At 48.2% G+C, this 23,678-nt stretch overlaps 1 protein-coding gene and 1 long non-coding RNA gene across 3 annotated transcripts; both read left to right on the top strand.

The window, feature by feature from the left end:
- Positions 1 to 8,080: 8,080 nt before the first annotated feature.
- LOC117855893 (uncharacterized) lies at positions 8,081 to 10,781 on the top strand. Its single transcript, XR_011898270.1, has 2 exons — positions 8,081 to 9,025; positions 9,203 to 10,781. It is a non-coding gene; the product is annotated as an uncharacterized lncRNA (long non-coding RNA).
- Positions 10,782 to 17,162: 6,381 nt separating this feature from the next.
- LOC117856976 (probable histidine kinase 3) lies at positions 17,163 to 23,179 on the top strand. Of its 2 annotated transcripts, XM_072293961.1 has the most exons (12): positions 17,163 to 18,411; positions 18,511 to 18,777; positions 19,024 to 19,190; positions 19,263 to 19,472; positions 19,586 to 19,772; positions 19,899 to 19,950; positions 20,033 to 20,262; positions 20,375 to 20,473; positions 20,601 to 21,709; positions 21,848 to 22,202; positions 22,481 to 22,549; positions 22,829 to 23,179. In XM_072293961.1, exons 1-10 carry the CDS (start codon positions 17,971 to 17,973, stop codon positions 22,104 to 22,106), a joined length of 3,021 nt encoding a protein of 1,006 aa, XP_072150062.1. In that variant the 5' UTR covers positions 17,163 to 17,970; the 3' UTR covers positions 22,107 to 22,202; positions 22,481 to 22,549; positions 22,829 to 23,179. The 2 variants fall into 2 exon arrangements, with proteins under 2 accessions (XP_072150062.1, XP_072150063.1); XM_072293962.1 differs by lacking the exon at positions 22,481 to 22,549.
- Positions 23,180 to 23,678: the final 499 nt, after the last annotated feature.

The raw sequence follows: 23,678 nt of genomic DNA, 5'->3' as shown, positions 1-23,678 counted from the left end.
ATTACCTGTAGCTTAGCTAGACCAAACTAAAACAGTATTGCAGGCTTGCAGCTTGCACTCCGAAAAAAGAACGCACTCGATCGGTAAGGGGAAAGTAACCATGGGTCGAGGCATGGATAGATGATGCCCATAAAGTTATATATGATTAGTGCTGAAATGTGTATTAGGACGATGTTGTCCTTGGACATTATTGCCATGAGTCTGATCCCCATTTCCCACGATCTTCTTTTTACGCTACGGAGCTTCTTCTCTGCTATATGGCGGTGCTCCATTGAGGTTATTCAGCGACAGATCTCTACTACTTCTCTGTAACCTACTATAACCTGGACATTGCACGCAGCAGGCACGCATGCAGTTGGAATTGGATGATGTCCACGATTTTATGAGAGACTTGCATGTAGCTCTCCTGTGCATAGTATACTCGTAGCTACGTGCACTAGATCGATACAGGAGCTAGGACGACACGGCCGATCGCGATGGATCCTCTGTCGGCACGCGCGTCTCTAGCTAGCTAGGCTGGCCGCGCCGGCCGATCGCACATGGCAGGCATACGACATGCAGTTTCAGTTCCTATATGCATGCATGGCTATAGGCACGCGTACTCGTGTCCGTGTACACACATGCGCGTACGTACGTGCGTGTCACGACCGCAAGCCGCGTATGCATGTATACGGCGACGTACGTGTGTGGCGAATGAATGAAATATGCAGTCGTCCATGCATCCCCTGGCTGGTGCCTGCCTAGCAGCTGCCCCGGTGCTCCCTCCCCTGCCGACTCCCCGTCTGCGAGCGAGGTCGTCATCATGCACGCTGACTGCTGACCCGGGGCAGCGGCATGCCGGCATATGCGCAGGCGGCCGCAGGCCATGGCTTGGTCTCCGCGCGCGCCCACCCAGCAACACGCTAGGTGCAATCCAAAGCCAAGCTAAGCCTCCTCGGGCTCGCATGGTAGTGTGGTACGGTCTTCAACGGTGGCCGGGAATTTCGAGCGAGGCCAGAGGCATACGCATGCCTTCCGCGTGCAGGCCCTGTACGTATCGATGGCTGCTGCTGCTGCCGCCTTGTATTACATGCATATGTACCGTGCAGGCCCCTGCTGTATCTTCAGCCGGATGGATGATCCCTCCGTCTCCGGCACCGGCAGGCCGCTACACGTATGCCTGCTCCACCACCAGGGCGTGTACGGCGCCCGCTGTGTCAACCAACTTCAATAAATGCAGCAGGGTTGATCTTTGTCGCCGCTGATGGATGAGCTGCAGCCTGCAGGGATCGATATGGTGCATGCCTAGAGTCTGCCCGGCGACCCGATCCAGAGGTCCAAATGTCCAATGCAGGTTGCAGAGGCGATGGAGAAGGCTAGCTTCATTTCACCACCTTCATCCTGCGTTCAAATGCAACAATCATCATCTCGATCTCGGCGCATGCAGTGGCCATGGTGGCAGTGGTTAGTGCCTGCAGGTGCTCTCGCATGTGTCGGCACCCGGCCGCCCCGCTGAAAAGCTACCCATCGAGTATGGCCTTGACTTTGGGATCCTTCTTCAGAGTTCCATCACGGTCTGATGAAATTAAGGAGGAAGATGTACAGTGCTCTCACTACTACTTCTCTGACTTGAGCTGCGGCCTTTCCCGGTCTCCCTCCCCCTGCAAGATCCAATAAATCTCCTGCGCCGTAGTATGCGATAGCTTACAGTTATTTCACAGATCGTCCTCTCGATCAGCTCGAAACGGGGCAGGACGTGCATATGCCATTGCCGTGCATGGGGGTTAAGTACTAACGTACACTGCCTTTGTGCATGTCTCCGGAATGCCACTGCACAGTATAATATTCCTCGTGATATTAATTGTGCCAGTTTTTGCAAAATTTTAAAACTTTTTTTGAATTGCATGCTCATTTTGAAAGTCAACTTATATTTCCTCTCCTAAAATCCATAATAAATAAATTGTACAATTATTTTTTTTCAAAACTTGTGTGATAGTTTGATTTGGTTCTTCCTGAATTTAATTTGGATTTCAAATTTGAGTGTGTTTAAATTCTGAATCTAATTTAAAATTCAAACTAAAGATGAAAGCAAAACCCAAACTAAACTAACCAACACAACCCAGCTAACCCACCTAGCAGCCCACCTAACCAAATCAGGCCGGCCCGTCTAACCTCTCTTCCACTTCGGCCAAAGCGGCCCAGCAGGTCGGCCCATCAAGACGGCCAAGCTAGCCCACCAAACCCTCGACGCCACCTCTTCTTCCCTTTCGCCCACCGATACGCAGGACCCGCCAGTCAGCCGCTGCCCTGTTCACCGTCTTCCACCTCCGGCCGTACGCACCACGCGCCGCGCGCATGTGCACGTGATGGGATGGGCTCGCCAGCCTCGTCCGTGCTGGCGCGCACTACCACACAGCCGCGCGTGCCCATGACCTCGCCCCGCTCCCCTCGCTTTTGTGCTGCCATCGCGAATGGCCGCCATGCCACCCCGCCAAGCTGCCGCCGCATTCTAGCCGCCCGCTCCCTGGCATCGCACGCCCTGCAAACCCTAACCCTAGCCTCGGCTGGGGCTATAAATACCCTGGCCGGCCGCAGCCCTCGCCATCCCAAACCACCCAGGGCTACCTCGCAAGCCGCCGACGTTAGTCCGTAAAGGGGGAAAGAGAAAAGGAGAGGAGAGGTGAGAAAGAAGGAGGGCTGCGTCGGGAGCAAGATGCCGCTGTCTCAGAGCCACCGTCACCGCGCCAGGAGGCACCACCGCCGAGAACCGGAGCGCTTGAACCACGCCTCGCCATCGTCATCAAGCTTGCGCCAGATCGACTACTCCGACGTTGTTGCACGTCGTGCACGGCAATGACTTGCCTCGGCTTCGCCTCGTCCTGCTCTGACGTGATACCACCAAGGCCACGGGTGAGCCTCACAATCCCCGTTCTGCAGCGCCGCCCATCACCATAGCCAAGGCCGCGGCCGTGGAATATCATGAGCTCGCGCACCTCGGTTTGCCGCACGCACCGCGCTCGCCTCGCCTGCTGCGTCGTCGCGCTGCACCGCATCGCGCCTGCCTTGTTGCGGCCTTTGGCCGAGCTACAGCCCCGCACCACGTTGCACCCTGCCGCTGCGCCTGCTTCGTCGCACCGCGCTGCTCGCAGCCGCCGCCCTGCGCCAGCTTGCGCCGCGCCTGCCGTCCCGCCGCGTAGATGTACTTGTACCGGCATGTGCCGGAGTGATGTACTCGATACTTATGATATTATTACTCTGTTGCTACTCTATATTTCTATGTTGGAATGGATTTGTACTATCTAAGACAGGTATCCACATGTGATAGCCTTCCAGGGACTATCACGGAAGTGTGTAGGCTTGAATTGTCAGAAATAGGAATTCAGGTCGTTTCAGCTGATATTAGAGCCATACTTGACCGTAGGACGATCCCTAGCAATGAACGTTAGTTTAGGACAGCCTAAACATCCTTGATTGAGTATATACTCCTTGATTGCTATATAAATCCTTTGCTTTTTATTAACTACATCCTTGATTTTTCACTAACTGACTTACTAACAACCCTTCACGCAACACTTGCCTGATGGAGAACAATATGTGTCACCTGCTCTACATTAGGACATCAAGGTCATGCAACATGAAGGAAGGGTGTCTGATGCAAGATGAAGTCAACAACTGCAATGACAGCTATGAAGGTAGAGTATGGGAAAAGGCGAAGATAACCCTACAGGACGCATTTGGATTATCCCCGTAGACCCTTCACTACCGGACTACACCACCACTATTGTCTCTGCCTTGAGTTCAGACCATCAAAGGTTGATTATACTTCCACCAGGATGCTACGTCAGATCCACATACGGATGAGGCTACAACTACATGATATACCTTGCCGCCTCTAGCTCAGGCCAATTCAAGAACCTGGGGGTTTTCAAACCAGATGGTCGCCCAGATCCAAACTATGAAGAGAATGAGAACTTTGATATTTTAACTCGATGTGGGCCAGCATAAGGACGTATGATAATATACTACATGGAATCTGCACACACGAGCTCAAAAGCAGGATTTGGAAGCTCCAGAGATGTCGTAGCTCAGCATGTGGATGAAGATCTATATACTTGAAGCTACGTGTGTAGCCAAGTTGCAAAGGATCAAGATATTGTAACATGCTGCAGATATACGAGGTAAAAGGATTGATTGAATGAAAAATTGAGGACACCCTGCGAGGAAGCATCGCGTACCTGGAACGAGGAATCATGAACAAGGACTTGTTAATTCACCATAAGAAATCTCCCATTGCGGATAAATGTGAGAAATTTGGGGGTATGAATTTAATGACCTAGAGAAGTGGTCCCATTCGAAGGTGTAGCAAGCTAAGTTAATCATGCATGTGTGTTCCCATCTGCGAGACACAGTTAGCAAATACTCTGCAGCTACTACGTACCAGGAGTACATTATTGGTCAAAGCTCAACAAGACAGCGCACTTAGTAGTTTATACACGCGTGCCTCCCCTAATGCCCGCGGCTTGGACGGTCGGTCGTTTGGTTGGTACGAAACTGACAGGGATACACACAGAAACAACACATGATCCATAATGATGATGATGAGATGAGATGATATGAGGAATCTCCGGCCCTAGCCGCCTGAATTGCCGGAGCCATGCCATTGACCACAGTTTTGTATCACGCACATAGACACGCACGCGCTGGCTGGATCACATCTCTCTCTCTCTCCCGCAACCAAACCCAAACACGCGTGTTCTTTATGCGGACATGACAGGAGTTGCTCAATCTTATGCCCCCAGCAAAGATGCCACCTTACGAAAGACGCACACATCATGTGCCAGACAGCTCCCGGCTGAATCACTGTCAGCAAGTGTTTACCATCGAGTTTTTTAAGAATGATGATATATGTGCATCTAGCTGTACTACGTGTGATGTGTGGACGACATTCCTGTTGCTGCTGAACTGGGGCCGGTAGCTGAGCTGGACGAGAAAGAACGCATATGGTGATGAGAGAGACAGAGAGAGAGAGAGATGGGGGGTCTTCTTCTATATACATCAATTCCAACAAGGTGCTGCATTATTGGCCACATCCTAGCTACTGTTGGATTGCACAGATAATGTACGCTATTTGTTTACTCCTTTTGCCAACCAGCTGCAGCCTGCAGGAGTAGTGCAATCCTGCAATGCATTCGTTTGGGGCTGGTACATGCTACTGCCAAATAAAGTCTATGAGTTTGAGGAGTACTCATCAGACTCACAAGGGCACAAAAAAAAAAAGTCCAACGCAAAAGGAAGCTACTACATACTGCATCATGTTGGATTGCGCGGGGAGAGAGTGAACTGAACTGCAAAAGCATTGTGCATTCAGCAGCCAAATCAAAGGAAAGGCACTGAGACAGGAGAGAGGAGTAGGTTAAGCTTTTGCTTGGTCCTTGCCATCATTGCCTTGGATCGAGTCCATCATCTGCCTGCTTTTCGGTTGTCAAGCACAAGCAGTGATGGATATATAGGAATTGAAATGCACAAATATAAACAATACAGTGGAGCCGAATGCTTCCTGGCCGGCCTAAATCCAAATGGTCCATCCAACTCCCGGCGGTCGGTCTCCCCCCATCTTTAGGTGGCTTGTCCCTGTTCGCTTCACCACACATGATGATATACAAAAAAAGAAGAAGAAGCCCGAGGACGGGAGGAGAGCAATGAGGTGAGTGGAGGGACCCTCTCACCTCCCGGCCTATAAACCCTCGGCCTTTCCCCCATCTCTATCTCGCCATCGCCGTCTGCATCCCCATCTCTTTCTCGCCATTATTATTACCTCTTGCATGATCCTGTAGTTGCATTGCGCATCAGAATTCAGACCAAAAGCTAGGCTAGTTGAGTGCAAGGGCATCGGAAAGAGGGGGATGCATGACTGATGAGGAACGTATGCAACTAACGTTTATCCTCTGGGACTACTCGATGGATCATCAGCATATGCATCGTCTTGACACGGGAGTAACAGTAACACGCTTGTGCATGTACATGTGCTTCGCATGCGTTTATTTGCGTGGCCCTGGACGACGACGAGCTAGGACAAGCTAGCTGCATGCTCGCTCGTGTACTTCAACTATTTGTCTCACGGAACGCAATAAGCTAGAACGACACATATGCACAAAAGAAAAAGGAACATGCTGCTTGTTGTAATAACGCGTTGTTTGCATCGGCAACCTTTTTTCCGCGCCCTAGCCACTAACGATGTTGACACTGCATGTGTAGTTGTGCTGAAATCTTTCTTATCCTCCTCTAGCCTGCATTGGATCATCATCCACCACTAATTGAGTTGTGTGTAGCTCTAATCTTATCCTGCTATATACATATTTTTCCATCTGGTGCTTTTCGACAATGGCCACTGGGTAAGTTAATATAATTAAACCTCTAAAATATCGGGTGTAGAAATGATTTTTGTGGGGTCACTCGTTACAGTGGACACAAGACTAGAATTAGTGATCTCTCCTCATAATTTGATGCTGCCTCCTGTTACTTTCACACTATTAATCTTTTAGACATCACATCATGCCATGAAAGCAAGCCTAACTTGGGGAAGATAACTAAGAAGAAAGAACTTGCTAATGCTTTGTAGACCATAGCAGCTACTTTATGGCAAGTTAGGTACTGGAAGGAACATTATTCTTATATTAATTCTAATGTAGTGGGCGAGTAATGCAAGTAATCCATAACCACGTGTCATAATTCGAGTCGAATGCCCGCCGCTTTAAAGCATGCTTTTACATCCCTATCATCACTTGGGCATTAAGACACGTACTTAATCCAACCGCTCCCATGACGTGTACTCTAATGCTTGCTGTCGAATGGATTCCATTAATCCAATGGGCACTTTGTTTTCTTAAATCCCAAACACCATCAAGACAAAAGCAAATGCTACAGGTCTTGAACAATTCTCGTGGCTGCATACATTTTACTAATGGTAGTACTAGAATAATATCTAGGACCCTAGGAGGTTGCATATATGTGTAGGTCTCCATTGGAAGCCAAGGTTAGGTTTGATAAAATTTTGTAGGGAGTACTCGCCTCGTTGGTTTTTAAATTTATGCCCAAAGACCCAAGGCAATGGTCTTGGATCCACTATATGTAGAGATGTCTTGATTTTGGCCGGATCAAAGTAGCCTTGTATCCTCATGGATGCTTGTGAAAGCAACAAGTATGGGGCTTTAGGGATTAACAACATGATTAGCACTAATTAATTGGGCTTTCTTGGAAGTGAGAGGTCCCTAACTTTAGCATCAACATCTTGAAAAGACAAAGGGGTTGGATCAATAAATAAACAAGCGAGGAAAGACCCATATGCGTGCTTATTAGCTAGCTAGGCCTAATTAGCAAGTAAGCATCATGGATGGCCCAAGTTTTTCCAAGCTAAAGAATACGGTTTCCGTGCCTTGCTGTTGCTTCCTTGCGAAATCTGGTTCCAAACACACCAAACCGCTTGGCCCTACACAGGGCCGGGAGAAAAAGCCCCAAACACCACTGCTTGGATGGAGCAAAAAGAATGAAAAGGAGGGGATGAATGGAATGCTGTAGCTAGCTCAATAATACCATAAATCAATGACTAAAGTACACGAGGAATAAAGTTGAGACCTTACAACAAGCTACAATATATAAATATACTCAAAATTAAATAAGAGTACAAATTTTAATGTAAAAAAATATTGATCGTGGCCCAGAAAGAAAATATACTACGGTATCTTTATTTCTTGGGGAGAAGAGAGGAGCGCACTAACGTAATTTATTGATTCTTATTATATTAGCAGGAAATTTAAGAAAAGAAAATTTCAGGAACATTATTTTTAGCAGAACATAGGATTGGTAGAGGAAGCTAGCAAGCATGACAGAAGCATGCTTTGGTGATGGAAGAATCCTTGTCCCTGGACACGGATCCTTTTAGAAGTACCATCTTCCACAAGCATATATTTCATGCTAAAGCTTTGCGCTGTAATGCGTGACTAGCAACGGACATCAACCTATCGGCATCGGCGCTAAAGGCGCGTGCGTGTTTGGGCATAAAGGGAAACTGGTATGGAATTCTCCCCCTTGTTGCAAACGAAACGATGCAGGAGAGAAGGGATTCATGCGGTGCAATTTGGTGGATAGGTTATTCTTCTTTGTGGCGTAGCATGGAACCATCAACATCACGTCACTGACGGCCTCCTCCTCCTCTCGCAATTAAATGCCTTGCAAGGGACTCAATCATCACGCACAGCGGCAATTGGCGGGAAAGAAAGCTAGCAACCAACCAACCAAGCAACCATGGCGGCAGTGGTGCTGAGCGCATAAAGGCCGCAGGTTCTGGGTCTAGGGCTACGACGCTAGGGTTCTTCTCCTTCCTCCTCCTCGATTCCTCCTCGGCTTCCGCTGGATTTGAATCTCCCCGACGACGCCCGTGTCCTTGTTACGTACCTGTGCCGGAGTGGACAGTATATATCCTATCCATCCCATCGTGTTCTCGATGCGAGTTCGCATTCGCAGGCCGCGACAGCGACGCGAGAGAGGCCACTTGGAGGCCGGACAACGAACCAGATAAGCACGCCGGCCGGCCGGCCGGCCGCCGTCTGTCCCCGTCCGCGTCAAGCTAAAATAAGGCCACACGGAGGGGCACAGGGGACTGGCGGCGCAGCGGGATCGGTGGATCCGTCCGCCTCGGGGCGGTGGCGCCACGCGTCACGAGGCGAGTGGGCGGGGAGGTGAGGCGTGGACGCATCTGCGGCCGTCCCGGGGAGTCGCTGTCCTGGATCGGCTGCGCGCGATGAGCCGAGCTGGGCTGAGGTGCGCTGAGGAAGATGGATGGATGGGTTGGTGATGAGCTAATCATGAAGCAGGACCATCAGCTTCCCAGCATTTATATGAAACCTAAAAAGAGAGGCTTTTTTTTGGAAAGGCAGCAGAATTATGCATGCCGTGAGCAGGGGTTGACAGGGATGATCTCATCTCATCCATCGGCCTTCTGCGTCTGCGTGGAAGAAACCATGTGCTCATTTCTATATGTCCGAATCAGGTTTGCTACTAGTACTATTCCTGCATGTTTCATCAACTTAAGGCGAGTTTGATTATAGGTTCCGTGTTTGCAAGGAAAAAAGAACACCTAATAATCATAAGGATTGGTAGGGTCATTTTATTGTAAAAAAAATGGCATGTCTATCATTTAAGATCCTGAGCAAAGACTGATTATTAGGTCTCAGACGGCGGCTCTCTGAAGACCTTTTCTACCATCGTCACTGCAATCATCTGGAATATCTGGGAAGGACGCAACCTATGGTTTTTCAAAGCGACCTCGTTCTGCCACGCGACTCTATCAAGGCTATTGCTATGGACCTCCAGCTATGGTCCTTCCGCGCGCGGCGCGCGTCCGATGCAGCTTTCCTTCAATTACGAAGTACATTGTTGCATTGTGTGTAACGTAGCTTCTGATATCTTTTCTCCTATGAACCTTACCTCACAAACTTGTTCGTAACAACTTATCATATCAATATAATCGTTCAAGCTAGCTTCTTGCCTACCTTAGTCCCCCCCAGAAAAAATTGGATCCCGAGTAGTCAAAATCTAGAACCTAACTATTTACTTGTCAAGATTTATGAACGAGATATGATATTTGTACGTACTAATGCATCGAATTGTGTGCAGGACTAGAAATTTAAAGAGATGCAAGTACTCCCTCAGTTTCAAAATATGATTTTTTTAATCAAAATATGATTCCTTTAAGGTTACTTTGCGTTATTTATTGCATATAGTAGTATATTGCATTGATTTCGAAGCAAATTAGAACCAACAGATATTGTTGCGAACAATAATCGAGTCTACAAATTTGGAAGTTGGTATGGTTCACGCTTCACCATGCCTTGTCCAGCACCAATCCCTTAACCTCATCCGTCCATGTGTTTACTATTCCCGCCAGCTTTTCGTGCATGGTACTACATACGTGTGCGACCAGCGTACCATGCTTGCGTGCTCGCGCTTTTTGCCTCGCACCCGGCAACCTTATCCGCGCACCAAAGTGAATCCAGAGCTGCATCCATCCACCTGTTGCCGATCCACTGGGCGCACCACACGCCGCGGCGGCCGCCGGCGTCGGCACGAAAGAAAGAGGATGCCGTCACCACCGGCGGGGTCGGATCCATCTCCGCCCCTAACGGCCGCCGGATTATATATCCCGGCGTTGGCGGTGATCTACCGGCAGCCGTCGCACTGCGACCTCGCCGCGCGCCGCCGTTGAGGAGGAGGATGAGGAAGAAAGACAGAGACTTGCCGGCGGGGCCAGCCATCTCGGGCACGGGGCACGCACATTCAGGAGGATGGGAAAAGGCAGGAGGAGTGCAGAGAGCGCACACACATGCAGGAGGATGGGAAAAGGCGAGGAGGAGAGCAGAGAGCACACGGCAGCCACGCAGAGGAACAGAGGATGTGTCATCTTTGGAGGCGGGATGCGGCCGGCCATGCTCTCCTCACCCAGCACGGGACGCGGTACCCTTTTGGTGGCTTTCCCAAGTTACCTTGCTGCCCCTGCGGCGATTTACCGTTCTGCCCCCTCGACCAAGGGTCTCTTCTAGTTGCGCACGTGACAGCGCTGAGCAGCCCTCGATCGTCGTCTCCCGAAGGAAAAACCAAACCCTTCCCTGTTCGCTCTCCCTCATGTTCTGCTCTAGCATTCCGTTTCACCTACGTTGTTTTTTCCTTTTCTTGTATGCAAGTACGTATGATCTTACATACAATAAGCAACATGATTACGACGCGCTATGCTATGCTACGGCGCTACATTTATGCCCAACCGGGCATTGACTTTGTGCTTCACCACATTAAATCAAATCATCAGGCACACTAATAATTCATTATGGTGCATGGATCCATGGATGTCAAAACAAGATAAGGTGACGACGACTTCGACTTGAATTAAGAGGGGGTTTGAGCGACCTCTCTCCATCTCCGGCTAATTAAACTACTACCCGTTCTGAAATGTTTGCCTATAGCATGTCATGTACACCGACCAATGAAAATAGAATCAGTTTTTTTTTCAAGTAAAAGTCAACGAGAAATTTATATCATGACACTATAACTTCTTTTCTTTCAAAACATTTAATTATAAGAGGAGCACTTATTAATAAAAAAACTATTACCAACGAGAGCAATACTTTTAATTTCCTCACTAGATAAACTGTGTGAAACAAAACAAACGTTTTCTCCTGAGATCGTAGACAAACGGCGTGCAATGGAAATAAAAGCCAGTAATAAAATAACAAACTGGGCTAGCTTGTACTCGTCCGAGTGCAAGGGGTTTGCCGAGTGTAATCCTTCAAGCACTCGGCAAACAAGCTCTTTGCCGAGTGCTGCAAAAAAAAATACTCAGCAAAATGGCAGCTCTGCCGAGTGCTACTCTCGGCAAAATCCACTTTTTTTTGCCGAGTGCCGGTTTAGCACTTGGCAAAATCTTTGTCGAGTGACCGACAAAAAACACTCGGCAAAATAATGTTTGCCGAGTAAATCGATGCCGAGCGATGTTTGCCTCGGCAAAGGCTTTGCCGAATATTACACTCGGCAAAACCTTTGCCGAATATTTTTGAGCCTTCGCTAAGTGCCTAGAGCACTCGGCAAATCTACTGTTTAGTAGACGCGCTCGAACAATCTTCTCTCGAATTTAAAATCGGCACGCAACTGATGGGCCGGCCGTCTTTAATGTTCGCTTGTTTGTTCCCCGTTGTTTGGTTTGCCCATCCTTGAATGTTCCGTGATTTATGCGTTTGCTGAACCATTTCCATTTTTTATTTTGTGACGATTTACTCATCTTTCGTGCTTGCTTTTCTGTTTTCGCGCCTCCTCTTCCTCGTTGATGTGAACTAGATCGAACATGCACATGATGCACCAATGGGTTGATTTGATAGTCAACAATGTGTTCCAAAAAGGAAAACGACTGTACCAGTGCTATCCTGCGTCATGTCATTAGACCTCCTCCAATGGTTGCATCTTCAATAATTGCATATGAACTGGCTCATAGAATATTTTCTCATATTTTAACAGGAGAAAGAGAAGAGCTATCTCTTGATCAAGAGATAGTCAAGAGATAGTCTCGCAGGCACTTTAAGATTGCGTGGGGATGACGTGTGAGATCATTTCATATTATAAACTATGTGCTAAAGGTAGATCATTGGAAAGATTATCTCCTAAAATGCTTAGAGGTAAGTACTACCTCGTATCATTGGAGGACAGCCATGTGTTATTAGACCTGTTGGTCAATAAATGAGCAATGGCTAAAGTGTTTTGAAGAGGACCTGTGCAAGCAGGTTTCACGTACAGTGGAAAAACTTTCTTCTGTCGAATGATTTATGCTGTCATTTATTTTGCACTACCGCTACCGTACCACCTCAGTTCATTTTCATAAGACACTAACCCTATATGAAAAAAACTGTTTGGCTTATATTAAGGCGCTCGTATAATTCCTGGATCATAGAAATTATTCACGAAAGCGAAGACACTATGCTAAATTGGAGAAAAGAATGAGCAAAAAAAAAAAAAGTCAACGAACGAACTAAAACACACCGTGTGGACTTCTCGAAGTTGTCACACCCGTGTAAAAATCCAAGCTTTTCGGTTATAGGTACCGGATCGGGGCTCCTAGTGATTGCGACCTCCAAAATCTAGCCGCGCGGTTGCACGGCCTATTCTCCACATGTTTTCCCTTTGATGAGTAAAAAAAAAAGAGAAGGGCAGTGAGATATTAGCAAAGACAATTATTCCCCCTCAAGTGATTCCTGCCCAAAAGAAGAGAAGGAAAAGAGAAGAGAAGAAAAGACCCTGGTATCTATCCATCCATCTAATCTAATCTATCCGTGGGCTGCCACCGCTGGTATCATCAGGCAGAGCTATGAGGCTTGAGGGTGTGTGCAGATTATGCAGCACCGCCGCTTGGTCCGGGCAAAAGGGGAAAACACGAGCATGAAAGCAACACCACCTGTCCTCCTCGCCCAACAGGATAATGCGAGGGGATGCATCTAATTGGAGGAACAGCCAGGGCAACACCAAAGCAACCCAAAGCCTCCACAAAAAGGCATCCATGATTATTCCACTCACATTACTTTCTCTCTCCCCCTCATTCATCATGCTCTCTTTAACCAATCCTCTACTAGAATCTCTACTGGTTGAGAGCCAATTCCAGACGCCAAATCCTTCACAAATGCGGCAAAAAATTACAGCCCCCTAGCTAATGAATTTGCATCATGGATCCCTGTGGCACAAGTACTGGTGCACTCCAGGCTCCACTGCTCCTGTGGCCGGCACCATCAATTTACCGCGCAGCCTTTCCTACTCCCACATGTGCTAGCTTTTCAATGCCTTTTTCCCCCCTTGCTGGGATGACACACCGGGTAATAATGGTAAAATAAACCCCGCGTTAATTACCGTGCAGAAGAGTAGGAGGAGAAGCAGCAGCCGGCAGTTAATTTTAGGTCTTTTTTTTTAGAGTAGTTAATTTTAGGTCTTGTAGTAGCTAGTAGCCTTTTTTTTACCGGATCTTAAGCTGCAGGCTGCGTGTGACCGTATGTTGATCCTGGTTGCAGAACGGTAATATCCCGGTCTTGTGTCAAAAGCTGGCGAGCACGAGTGCTTAATAATTATTGACAGGGGGGATTAATGCAACAGTGCATGTCCTTTGAACTGCAGGGTGATGGCCCAGCAAGCTGCGAATTACAAGCTCGGATCGGCAGCTGAGTACTGTACATTTCCGCAGGCCGTTGGATAGCAAATCAACGACGCGGATCGTTGACCGCGATCGGATGGCCTTTGACTCATTCCACGGTGGAGCTCCCCCAGCTTATATTTTGTAACACGAGGTTCCAGGGCATACCAATGTATGGGTGCACCCTTGGTTCTAAGGTGGGATCCAACAATAATTTGATATCACATGTTATATTATCTCTGATGTATAGAATCAGGTTAAATCTATGAATATGGGACCTGCAGCCTCCATCCCTCTCTTCTCTCTCCCATTCTCCCTATATTATATTGCATGGGACTTGGTTCTATGTATGGGATCTGGTTCCATATAGAATCAGCCTTACAGTGTATAGGACCTGGTTCCATAAGAGAGAGAAAAACGTAAGACCAGCTAAGAACCACACATTGAAGATCTTGTTATCAATTGGGCAGTAAAGTTTGATCAAGAAAATATTTGAATTATCGTAAAAGAATGTATACGATGAGCCATAATAATACATGTACGAGCAGAACTGACAACAATGCAATTAAATTGCATTATTATTTGTTTGTATATAAAACAGAAACAGAGATGAGAATGGCCCGTGCATGTTATCTACTCCAACATGGTACTAAGGTTTACTAGATTCCACACACACATGGCCTTGTAAGATATCATTGACAACTGTAACCAACGGCACCTGATGCTAACAATACAAAAGACCAGCAAAAGTAGGCCCAAAATCAAATCAGGTGCCAAATTAAAAACCAAACCCTAATAAAAGGAAGCACGACCCATCCAATCCCGAACACTGTTGACTACTTCCGCCGCTGGTCGCGTGCAGAGCCGCCTTGATGGCATCATCCACGGCCGGCAGGGCAGCCATACGCAGCACGCACTAGCAGCACAGGATTAGTATCTAATGGCAGCTTTGATCCTTGGTTTGGCGCGCTTGGACGTTGCCATTGGACAGGCTCCGAGTGAGGGGAGCAGGCAGCTTAATCGCTTCTTCCCGGCATTGATGAAGAACAAATCCGGATGGATCTTTCGTTGGTGCAATGAAGCTTTTGCTGTACGCCCGGCCAGCTTTTGTCGTAGCCTGGCGCCTTCCCTGCACTGCATAAAGCACGCGCCATTGTAGAGGGGAGTACTGGCACTATCAGGGAACCACAGCGCCTTTCTTCCTTGTTTGAGCTTGAAGAAGAAGAACAGCTGCGACGCCAACAGGGTTAGGACTTAGTAGGAGCACTATTCAATTTTCTGGCCTCATGCTCGTGGCGGTTAAATGATGCTACTAGTACTGCCGCGCAGTCGCAGAACGCAGCGGGAGGCGGTGCGCATATACTTAGAAAAGATGTATGTATGTATATATGTATGTATGTATGTATGTATGTATGTATGTGTGTGTGTGTACTCCTATATATTTGGAGGAAGGGGTAGGGGTCCTTTTTTATCCTGGCGTGCACAGTGCACATGCGGAGCAGTTTCGTTCCACCCGGAGGAAGCAGGTGGTCTCTGGGCATTCAAGCCCACCCGGGGGAATTAATTAACTCGTAATAATTGTAACTTGGGGGATATTACGATTGCATTACTGCTGCTACTGCATGGGGGAATTAATTAATTCGTACCGCAGGCAGCGGCGCGCGGACGATCGATCGGTCCGCTGCCCACTGCTGGCGGCGCAGGGGGCGTTGCTTTCACTTTCATTGACCGTCCGAGTTGGCATGGGCGCCGATTTGACGGTGGAGGGATGAACTCACCAGTTTTTTTTTTTTTGGCAATGCTTTGTTTTTAACCTTTCCTGGGCTAATCCCCAGGACAGAGAAGTTGCGTTTTAGGGCTTGTCATCTGAAATTCTACACGAGAAGAAGCACTTTTGTCGGCACGTGGCAGGGCCCGGCGCGTGAGTCACTGTGCGCGCTGGATCCGTCCGAGAACCAAACCAAGCAAGAGAGGCTCCGGAGCCGAGCGACCCATCCACGGGTCGGTTTCACCCTTCGATCCCTTTCACGATTTCACCTCGCACGCACGCACGCCTTCTCTCTCTCTCTCTCATATAATTGGGGGAGGAGACGAGACGGGCTGCTGGCTTCTCCTCCGGCTCCGCTAGGGTACAAGGCGAGCTCAGGCCGAGGAGAGGGAGGGATCACTGGATCAGGATCAGGGATGGCGCGGCGTGGCGTGGCGACGACTGCCCGCGGGGCGGCCTAGACCGCGCAGGGATTGGAGGGGAGGAGGAGCCCGCGCTAAAAGCTAGGGAGGGAGGAGTGGAGCCGCAGCCAGGCAGCTAGCAGCGGGCAGCAGGTGATCGGCGTCTCCTCCTCGGCTCCTCCCTCCCTCCCTCCCCGCGCGCTGTGCACTGTGGAGTGGAAGGAAGACAACAACTTGTCCCCCAGTGCTGGCGGCCTTTATGCGGGGACCTCCCCCTCCCCCCCACGCGGTCGTCTCGTCCGCTTCCTCGCCTCACCCTTGGGACTTGGCTTGGCTTTGGCTCCGTCCACCACCAAGCTCTACACGCCTGAGAGCTCCTGCCCTGAGATCCTCTCACATTGACGAATGGCTGGCTTTGGGCTACCATCCGTGCGGTTTCTTTCGCTGCTGCTGTCGTTGATTAATGATAAAATAACAGTCCATCGTATAAGTACGGCTATGCTGTAAAATAAGAGTTTCGTCATGACACATATTATACGTGGAGGCAGAGACCATTGGAATCGCACTTTAGCTTTGTTTTATCACTTTCTCTTTAGCATAAACAATACCCCTGGTGGTCAAACGTCAGCATAAATAATTCCTAGACAATTGTTATTTAATATATTTCGTTTAATGGGAGCATTATATATTCATTGACATGTGCGGAAAAAAAAGAATGTTTATAATATACGTGTGAATGCATAAATGCCTCTAGATATTTTAGAATTACAATTCGTATATTCATGCTTACTCTCAGTGAACTGAATACATGACATGTTTTACCAAATCCATTACTAACGTAAAATATCATTTGTAGCAAAAGAATATACTGTAAAAATATTTTGAAAATGAATCTATACGTATAATTTTAAAAGTATTTTTAAAATCGGTTTGCACTTTGTACGGATGGAGTACTTAGCTTTTTTTTATATGGATTTGTTATTTTTTGTGAAATTTACTCTAACATAAAAAAGAGTTACTCATGAAATATTCGAAAGAACACGGCACGAAGATATTAAATCCATCACTTGTTGATCGAAGAGCGGTTAAACCGTGCTAACCAAGCACTACCGGGTCACTGGATCTTTGTTTTGAGGTGGATCGGGGGTGGGGGGTGGAGGGGATAGAGCCAAAGGAGGGAGGGGAGGCCCACCCCACGGGGAGGAGAGAGAAGGAGAGCAGCCACTTGCGTGCTGGCCTCTCCCACTGTTGTGACTGGTGCCACCTCCCCTCCTCTTTTCCCTTCCTTTCTTCCCCAATCCACCCTCCCCTCCCCCTCTCCCCTACCAGCCTACTGCGGCTGCTCTGCTCCCCTCCCCTGCCGCTCTGCTTTTCCACCTCCCCCACCCTCTCTCACCTCTCACCTGCTTTTCTCCTCCCCCTTCCAATCAACCCAATCTCATCTCCACCCTCCCAATTCCATACCCGTCCCCCGTGTCCTCCCTCCTCTGTTCCGGTGTGTTCCCCTAGCTTAGCTTCCTGTTCAGTTCCGCTTGCTTGGGTGGGTGCTTCTTCTTTTTTGAAATGGAGGGTGGGTGCTTCTTGGTTCCTGTTGCTGTTCTCTCCCTCGCTGCTCACCTATCCGTGTCGTCTCGTCCCCTTCCTCCCGCCTCCTGCTACCGCTTCCCTTGAGGAGGTCAAAGCGCCTCCAAGATTAGCTTTGCTGCTGCGTCCTGGAGGAGAGGAGCCCGAGCGGCAAGAATCAAGAAGAAGAAGGGCCGAGAGAGACAGGAGGGAGGAAGGGAGGCAGATACTGCTGGTACGGCTGGACAAGGGTGAGGCCTTGGTGGAGGAAAGGAAAGGAAAGGAAGGGAAGCCCTTGCCTGCTCCCTCGGGGCATTCAATTGGAGGCTACAGCGGGCGGGTAGGCGGCAGCTACAGCACGGCGGCCGCCATAAATTAGCGAGCTCCCCGCGCCGGCCCGGCCCCTGCCCGTCGTCTCCGTCCCGATCGACTCCTCGATCACGCGGACGCCCACCGGAGCATGCGCGCGGCGGGCCTCGGCCGCCGAAGCAGCAGCAGCAGCAGCAGCGCCGTCGGGAGGGCGATGTAGCTCCTTGTCCCGCGACGAGATGACCGGCACGGCTCGCGGGGGCAGGCGCGGCGGCGGGGCGGGGATGGAGGAAAAGGGCGAGGCGGCGGGGCTGGGCTTCCTGGGGCTGGACAGGATGCGCCTCCTGCTGCCGCTGCCCATGCCGGAGAAGCTGTCGGCGAGGACGCTGCGGACCCACCTGTCCAGCCACTTCATCAACTGGCGCTGGCGCTGGGTGTGGGATCGCTGCCGCTGGCTGCTCACCTTCTGGGTGCTCCTCTGGGTGGCCATCTCCGTAGGGATCTTCTGGTACATGAGCAACCAGGCCGTCGAGAAGCGCCGGGAGTCGCTCCAAAGCATGTGCGACGAGCGCGCGCGGATGCTGCAGGACCAGTTCAACGTCAGCATGAACCACCTCCAGGCACTCGCCATCCTCGTCTCCACCTTCCACCACTCCAAGACCCCATCCGCCATCGACCAGGTTGCTAATCCAGCTTCTTCTCGCCTTCTCCCTCACTTCCCGCGGCGAATCGATTTGATTTACGCCATGGATTTTTGCCTCCTCCTGCTGCTGCTGCAGAGGACGTTCGCCAGGTACGCGGAGAGGACGGCGTTCGAGCGCCCGCTGACGAGCGGGGTGGCGTACGCGGTGAAGGTCACGCACGCCGAGCGGGAGCTGTTCGAGCGCCAGCAGGGGTGGAGCATCAAGAAGATGTACTCCTCCAAGAAACAGTCGACGGGGGCGGGGGACGCCGAGGTGCGGGAGCCCGCCGAGGAGTACGCTCCCGTCATCTTCGCGCAGGACGCCTACAAACACGTCGTCTCCTTCGACATGCTCTCCGGCAACGTGAGCACCCTCCTCCCTCCGCCTCAAGTCTCAAGATTTCATCTTTTTTTCACACCGAAGGCCCAGCAGGGTCGGGGAAAATGAAAAGCTGCAATCGTTGGTGTTCACCATGTGCTCATTAGTCACCATGGATTTTTGCCCCTTTGAACTCCGTGACAGAATTACGGATGGTAAAAAAATGTTGGTGTCATGACCAATGGTTTATCTATCTACTAATCTCTATGCCTCTTTTGCCCTTTATTACAGGAGGACCGCGAAAACGTACTCCGAGCGAGAGAATCTGGGAAGGGTGTTCTTACTGCACCTTTTAAACTGCTCAATAATCGCCTCGGAGTGATCTCCACCTACACCGTGTACAAGACTGAGCTTCCCCCAAATGCCAGGCCGCAGGAGCGCATTCAGGCTGCTATAGGGTGAGCTTTCAATGAGCACGGCCTCCTATCACGAAGCTGGACTCCCACTGACTTCTTTTCTTTTGCAAACAGCTATTTGGGCGGCATTTTTGACATTGAAGCACTTGTTGATAAGTTGCTTCACCAGCTCGCAGGCAAGCAATCCATCATGGTGAACGTTTATGATACTACTAATGAGAGCCCAATCAGTATGTACGGTTCGAATGATACTGGTAGTGGCATGTGCCATGTCAGCACACTGAACTTTGGCGACCCGTCAAGGAAGCATGAGATGCACTGCAGGTGATTTATTTGTTCCCCTACATATCCTGTAACGGAAATATGTTCGCAATAACCTTTGTCAGTGTAGTCTGTTCTTTGAAAGATTATGTGTCTGATCTGTTTCTCGTTAACAGGTTCATGCAGAAGCCACCGTGGGCGTGGCTGGCAATAACGTCATCATTTGGAACTCTTGTGATTGCTTTACTGATTGGATACATAATTCATGCTACTGTCAAACGGATTGCCAAAGTTGAAGACGACTTTCAAGAGATGATAGAGCTCAAGAAACGTGCAGAGGCTGCAGATGTTGCCAAATCACAGGTGATTAGCTTCACTGCACATAATGGCTACATGTGTTGCTGTTGCTCCTCATGATCAGAGGATTACATATTACTTATCTAAGTTAAAATGGCACCTTGTTAATTCCAAGTCATTGTTTGGATGCAGTTCTTGGCTACAGTTTCTCATGAGATCAGAACTCCAATGAATGGTGTTCTAGGTGAGTGCTTAATCTATCATCCGTACAATAATATTCATTCTTAATTAGAGTGCAAGGATATAAATGATTCCCAACTTTTCAGGGATGCTCCAAATGCTCATGGATACTGATTTGGACACAACACAACAGGATTATGTTAGAACTGCGCAAGCTAGTGGAAAGGCTTTGGTTTCACTCATAAACGAGGTTCTTGATCAGGCGAAGATCGAGTCTGGTAAACTCGAGCTTGAGATGGTGCCCTTCGATCTTAGAACAGTTTGTGATGACATTTTGTCTCTCTTTTGTGGGAAAGCTCAGGAGAAAGGGCTAGAGGTAATCAAAGACTATATCTATCCATGCTGTCAGGCACCGCAGTTTTACTCTATTTTGATCGCGCTGACTTTGTTTTCGTTCCTTACTATGGCATATCATACAATGGGAGCAGTTGGCAGTGTATGTTTCTCGCCAAGTTCCAGAAACACTAATTGGCGATCCTGGCAGAATAAGGCAGATCATTACAAATCTCGTTGGGAATTCCATAAAAGTAAGATATTTGCTGTACATGGATAGCTAATGAAAAAAATAGGACAATATCGTTTGTACAAGGCAGATCATTATATGTATATTTTTTATTGAATCATTGTTGGCTAAGAGTTTAATATGTTCCACAGTTCACAGAGAGGGGCCATATCTACTTGACAGTTCATCTCGTTGAAGAGGTCATGCATTGTTTAGAGGTTGAGACAGGAACTCAGTATGCAAATACCTTAAGTGGCTATCCAGTGGCAAACAGGAAGCACAGTTGGGAAAACTTTCGAATTTTTAATATGGAACTGAACTCATCTGAGATGCCTTTTCTACCCGCTGCATCTGACTCAGTAAGCTTGATAATATCAGTTGAAGATACCGGTGTTGGTATTCCATTCGAAGCTCAGTCCCGTGTCTTCACCCCTTTCATGCAAGTAGGTCCATCCATTGCTCGCATCCATGGGGGCACTGGTATTGGATTAAGCATCAGCAAATGCTTGGTTGGTCTCATGAAGGGAGAGATCGGATTTGCAAGTAAACCCCAAGTCGGTTCTACTTTCACCTTCACTGCAGTGCTTACGAGAGCCTGTTCCAGCGGAAATGAGAATAAATCATCAGAATTTAAAGAGATCAACGCATTGGTGGTTGACCATAGACTGGTCCGCGCCAAGGTAACCAAGTACCATTTGCAGAGACTGGGAGTTCAGACCGAATTGGCAACTGACCTAGATCAGTATATTTCTAAAGTAAATAGTGGATTACGGATTGCAAAGCTTGTGCTGATTGACAAAGAAACCTGGCTGAAGGAATCCCATTCCATTCCTCTGTTGGTTAGTAAATTGAGGAACAAAGATCAGCCAGACTCTACGAAGTTATTTCTTTTGGAGAACCCTAAAAATTCTCTCAGGAGCAGGTCACATATATCCAGAGAATACAACTTGAATGTAATTATGAAGCCGCTTCGTGCAAGCATGCTTCAGGTCGCTCTACAGAGAGCATTGGGGGGGATAGATAAAGTGCATTGCAGGAACGGAGTAGTTGGGAATTCAACATTGGGCAGCCTTCTTCACAAGAAGCAAATCATCGTGGTTGACGACAATATTGTAAATCTCAAGGTTGCTGCAGGTGCTTTGAAGAAGTACGGTGCAGAAGTAACTTGTGCTGACAGCGGAAAAAAAGCAATCGCACTGCTGAAACCTCCTCACAATTTTGATGCTTGTTTCATGGACATACAGATGCCAGAAATGGATGGGTGAGTCTTATCCTTCGCTAGTCATCATGCAACCCTAGTTTAGCTATACTCAGTTGATACACAATACTTTCTCTTGTCATACATTGCTTATGTTTCTTGGCGGGAGTCACTTTATCATGCATTTGGTACATTTTGCAGATTTGAAGCCACAAGAAGGATTAGATCGATGGAAAGAGATCTAAATGAGCAAATAGAACGTGGAGAGGTCCTGCAAGAGTGTCCAAACATCCGGCGGTGGAGAACCCCAATATTGGCCATGACTGCAGATGTCATTCAAGCAACACACGAACATTGCTTGAAATCTGAAATGGATGGTTATGTTTCCAAGCCATTTGAGGGTGAGCAATTGTACAGTGAAGTAGCCCGCTTTTTCCTAAATCAAGACGAAGTTCAGTAGGTAGGCTCATATGGAATGTAAAATAGTGGAGGATATCGCCACCAGTTCACCCATCGGGGCACAAACAGTTTTGTCAAAGATCCCATGTTCTCAAGAGTAAGTGCTTGACTTCTCTAGTGTCTTGGGAGTTCATTTCTGATTTCTGCCTAGTTCGCTTTTTCTGCTGTAAGATGTCTGATTGCTAATACCTCGCACAGAACGTTATTCATAATATTTCGTGAAAAATGCTTATCTTTTACCTTTTTTTTGTTAAGTTCTGTTTTTTAAATACAAAAACACTTGACACATTGCTCAGTAAAATATACATGACTAGTAACATGGTTAATGTCATTAATTTTTTTTTACATTACCTTTGCTTTCACATTGCTATACAGGTGGGCAGCAATTTGCAGAGTTAGGGGCCCTATTAAAACGCTAGAATGCTGGGATGTGGCTGCAGTTAGGTAAACTTATTTCAGACGCACTGTTTAATAGGCATGTCAAGGCAGATGTTTAGCTAAAGCATGACTTCATCGATTTAAGAATCAAAATAGTGCTGCTAGATAATTGCCAAGATACAAAATGCTTGATGTATCTTAGCACTACCTTTTTTTTCTGTTGAAGTTGTTGGTAGGGGTTCTAAAGAAATGTGACACTGCTTAAAGCAAGCTCTGGTGTCAATATTTTTTAGCTCATTATTATAAGTGCACGGAATCATGTCACTAATTTTCTCATCCTTTCAGGTGGAAACATTTCAGGCTGGAGATGGAACCATCAATGTTCAATTCCTTGGTGCACCATCTGACCGGGCTGCAAAACTGAATGTACAATTTCTTGAAGGCGTGTGAAAAGTCCAGCAGCATTCACTAACTGCAGATGTCCTCTGCCACTGTAATATAGACATAGGGGGAGATTTTCGTTCCAGCTTTTCGCCCAGGAACTTACAGTTGTACATATTAGGTCTTGGTTGTTTGTGCAGGCATTTTTGTATGCATCTTCTTCGCCGTGTATGGGTGTCGAAGCTGTAAAATGTAAATGACACATTCAAAGATGGAAGTTTTGTTTGACAAAAACATCGGTCGCCATCGTCACCACTCAGCTTGTCGTCCTGAAGTTCTCTCCTGTTGCTGGTTCTCTCAACCACCCGATTTTTCTACTGAAAACTGCCTGTAGGGGTGGCTTTATCTGATGAAATGGCTTTTGCCTGATGTCACGGAGCTTGTTTAATGTGTGGTCTGGAGCATATTGCGACGGTACCTAACTGCCGCAATATGTTAATCTCCCCCAAAAGGTCCAAAGTGATGCACTTGATTGCTGCTGTTTAAACTAATGCCAGTGGTTACAGGCGCCTAATCCTCCGGTTCTTGCACCATCAATGGAGCTCGTCAGTCGCCTTGTGTTTGTCTTTGTCCAGTCCGGTGCTTACACCAGTCGCTCGCACCCTGCCTTGATTGTTTATTCTGTTGGTAGTTGCTTGAGCCATCTGAATTCTGATCACGAGAAGTTTAATGCTACGAGGCTTCGTTGATCGTTGCTCCGTTGGAAAGCTGATGCCAAAAGCTTGAAACCATCGGTGTTGAACTGTTGGCGTGT

This window comes from Setaria viridis, chromosome 5 (genome assembly GCF_005286985.2).
Source record: "Setaria viridis chromosome 5, Setaria_viridis_v4.0, whole genome shotgun sequence".
In the NCBI taxonomy this organism is placed as follows: Eukaryota; Viridiplantae; Streptophyta; class Magnoliopsida; order Poales; family Poaceae; genus Setaria; species Setaria viridis.
This window is presented reverse-complemented; position numbering and strand designations above follow the sequence as displayed.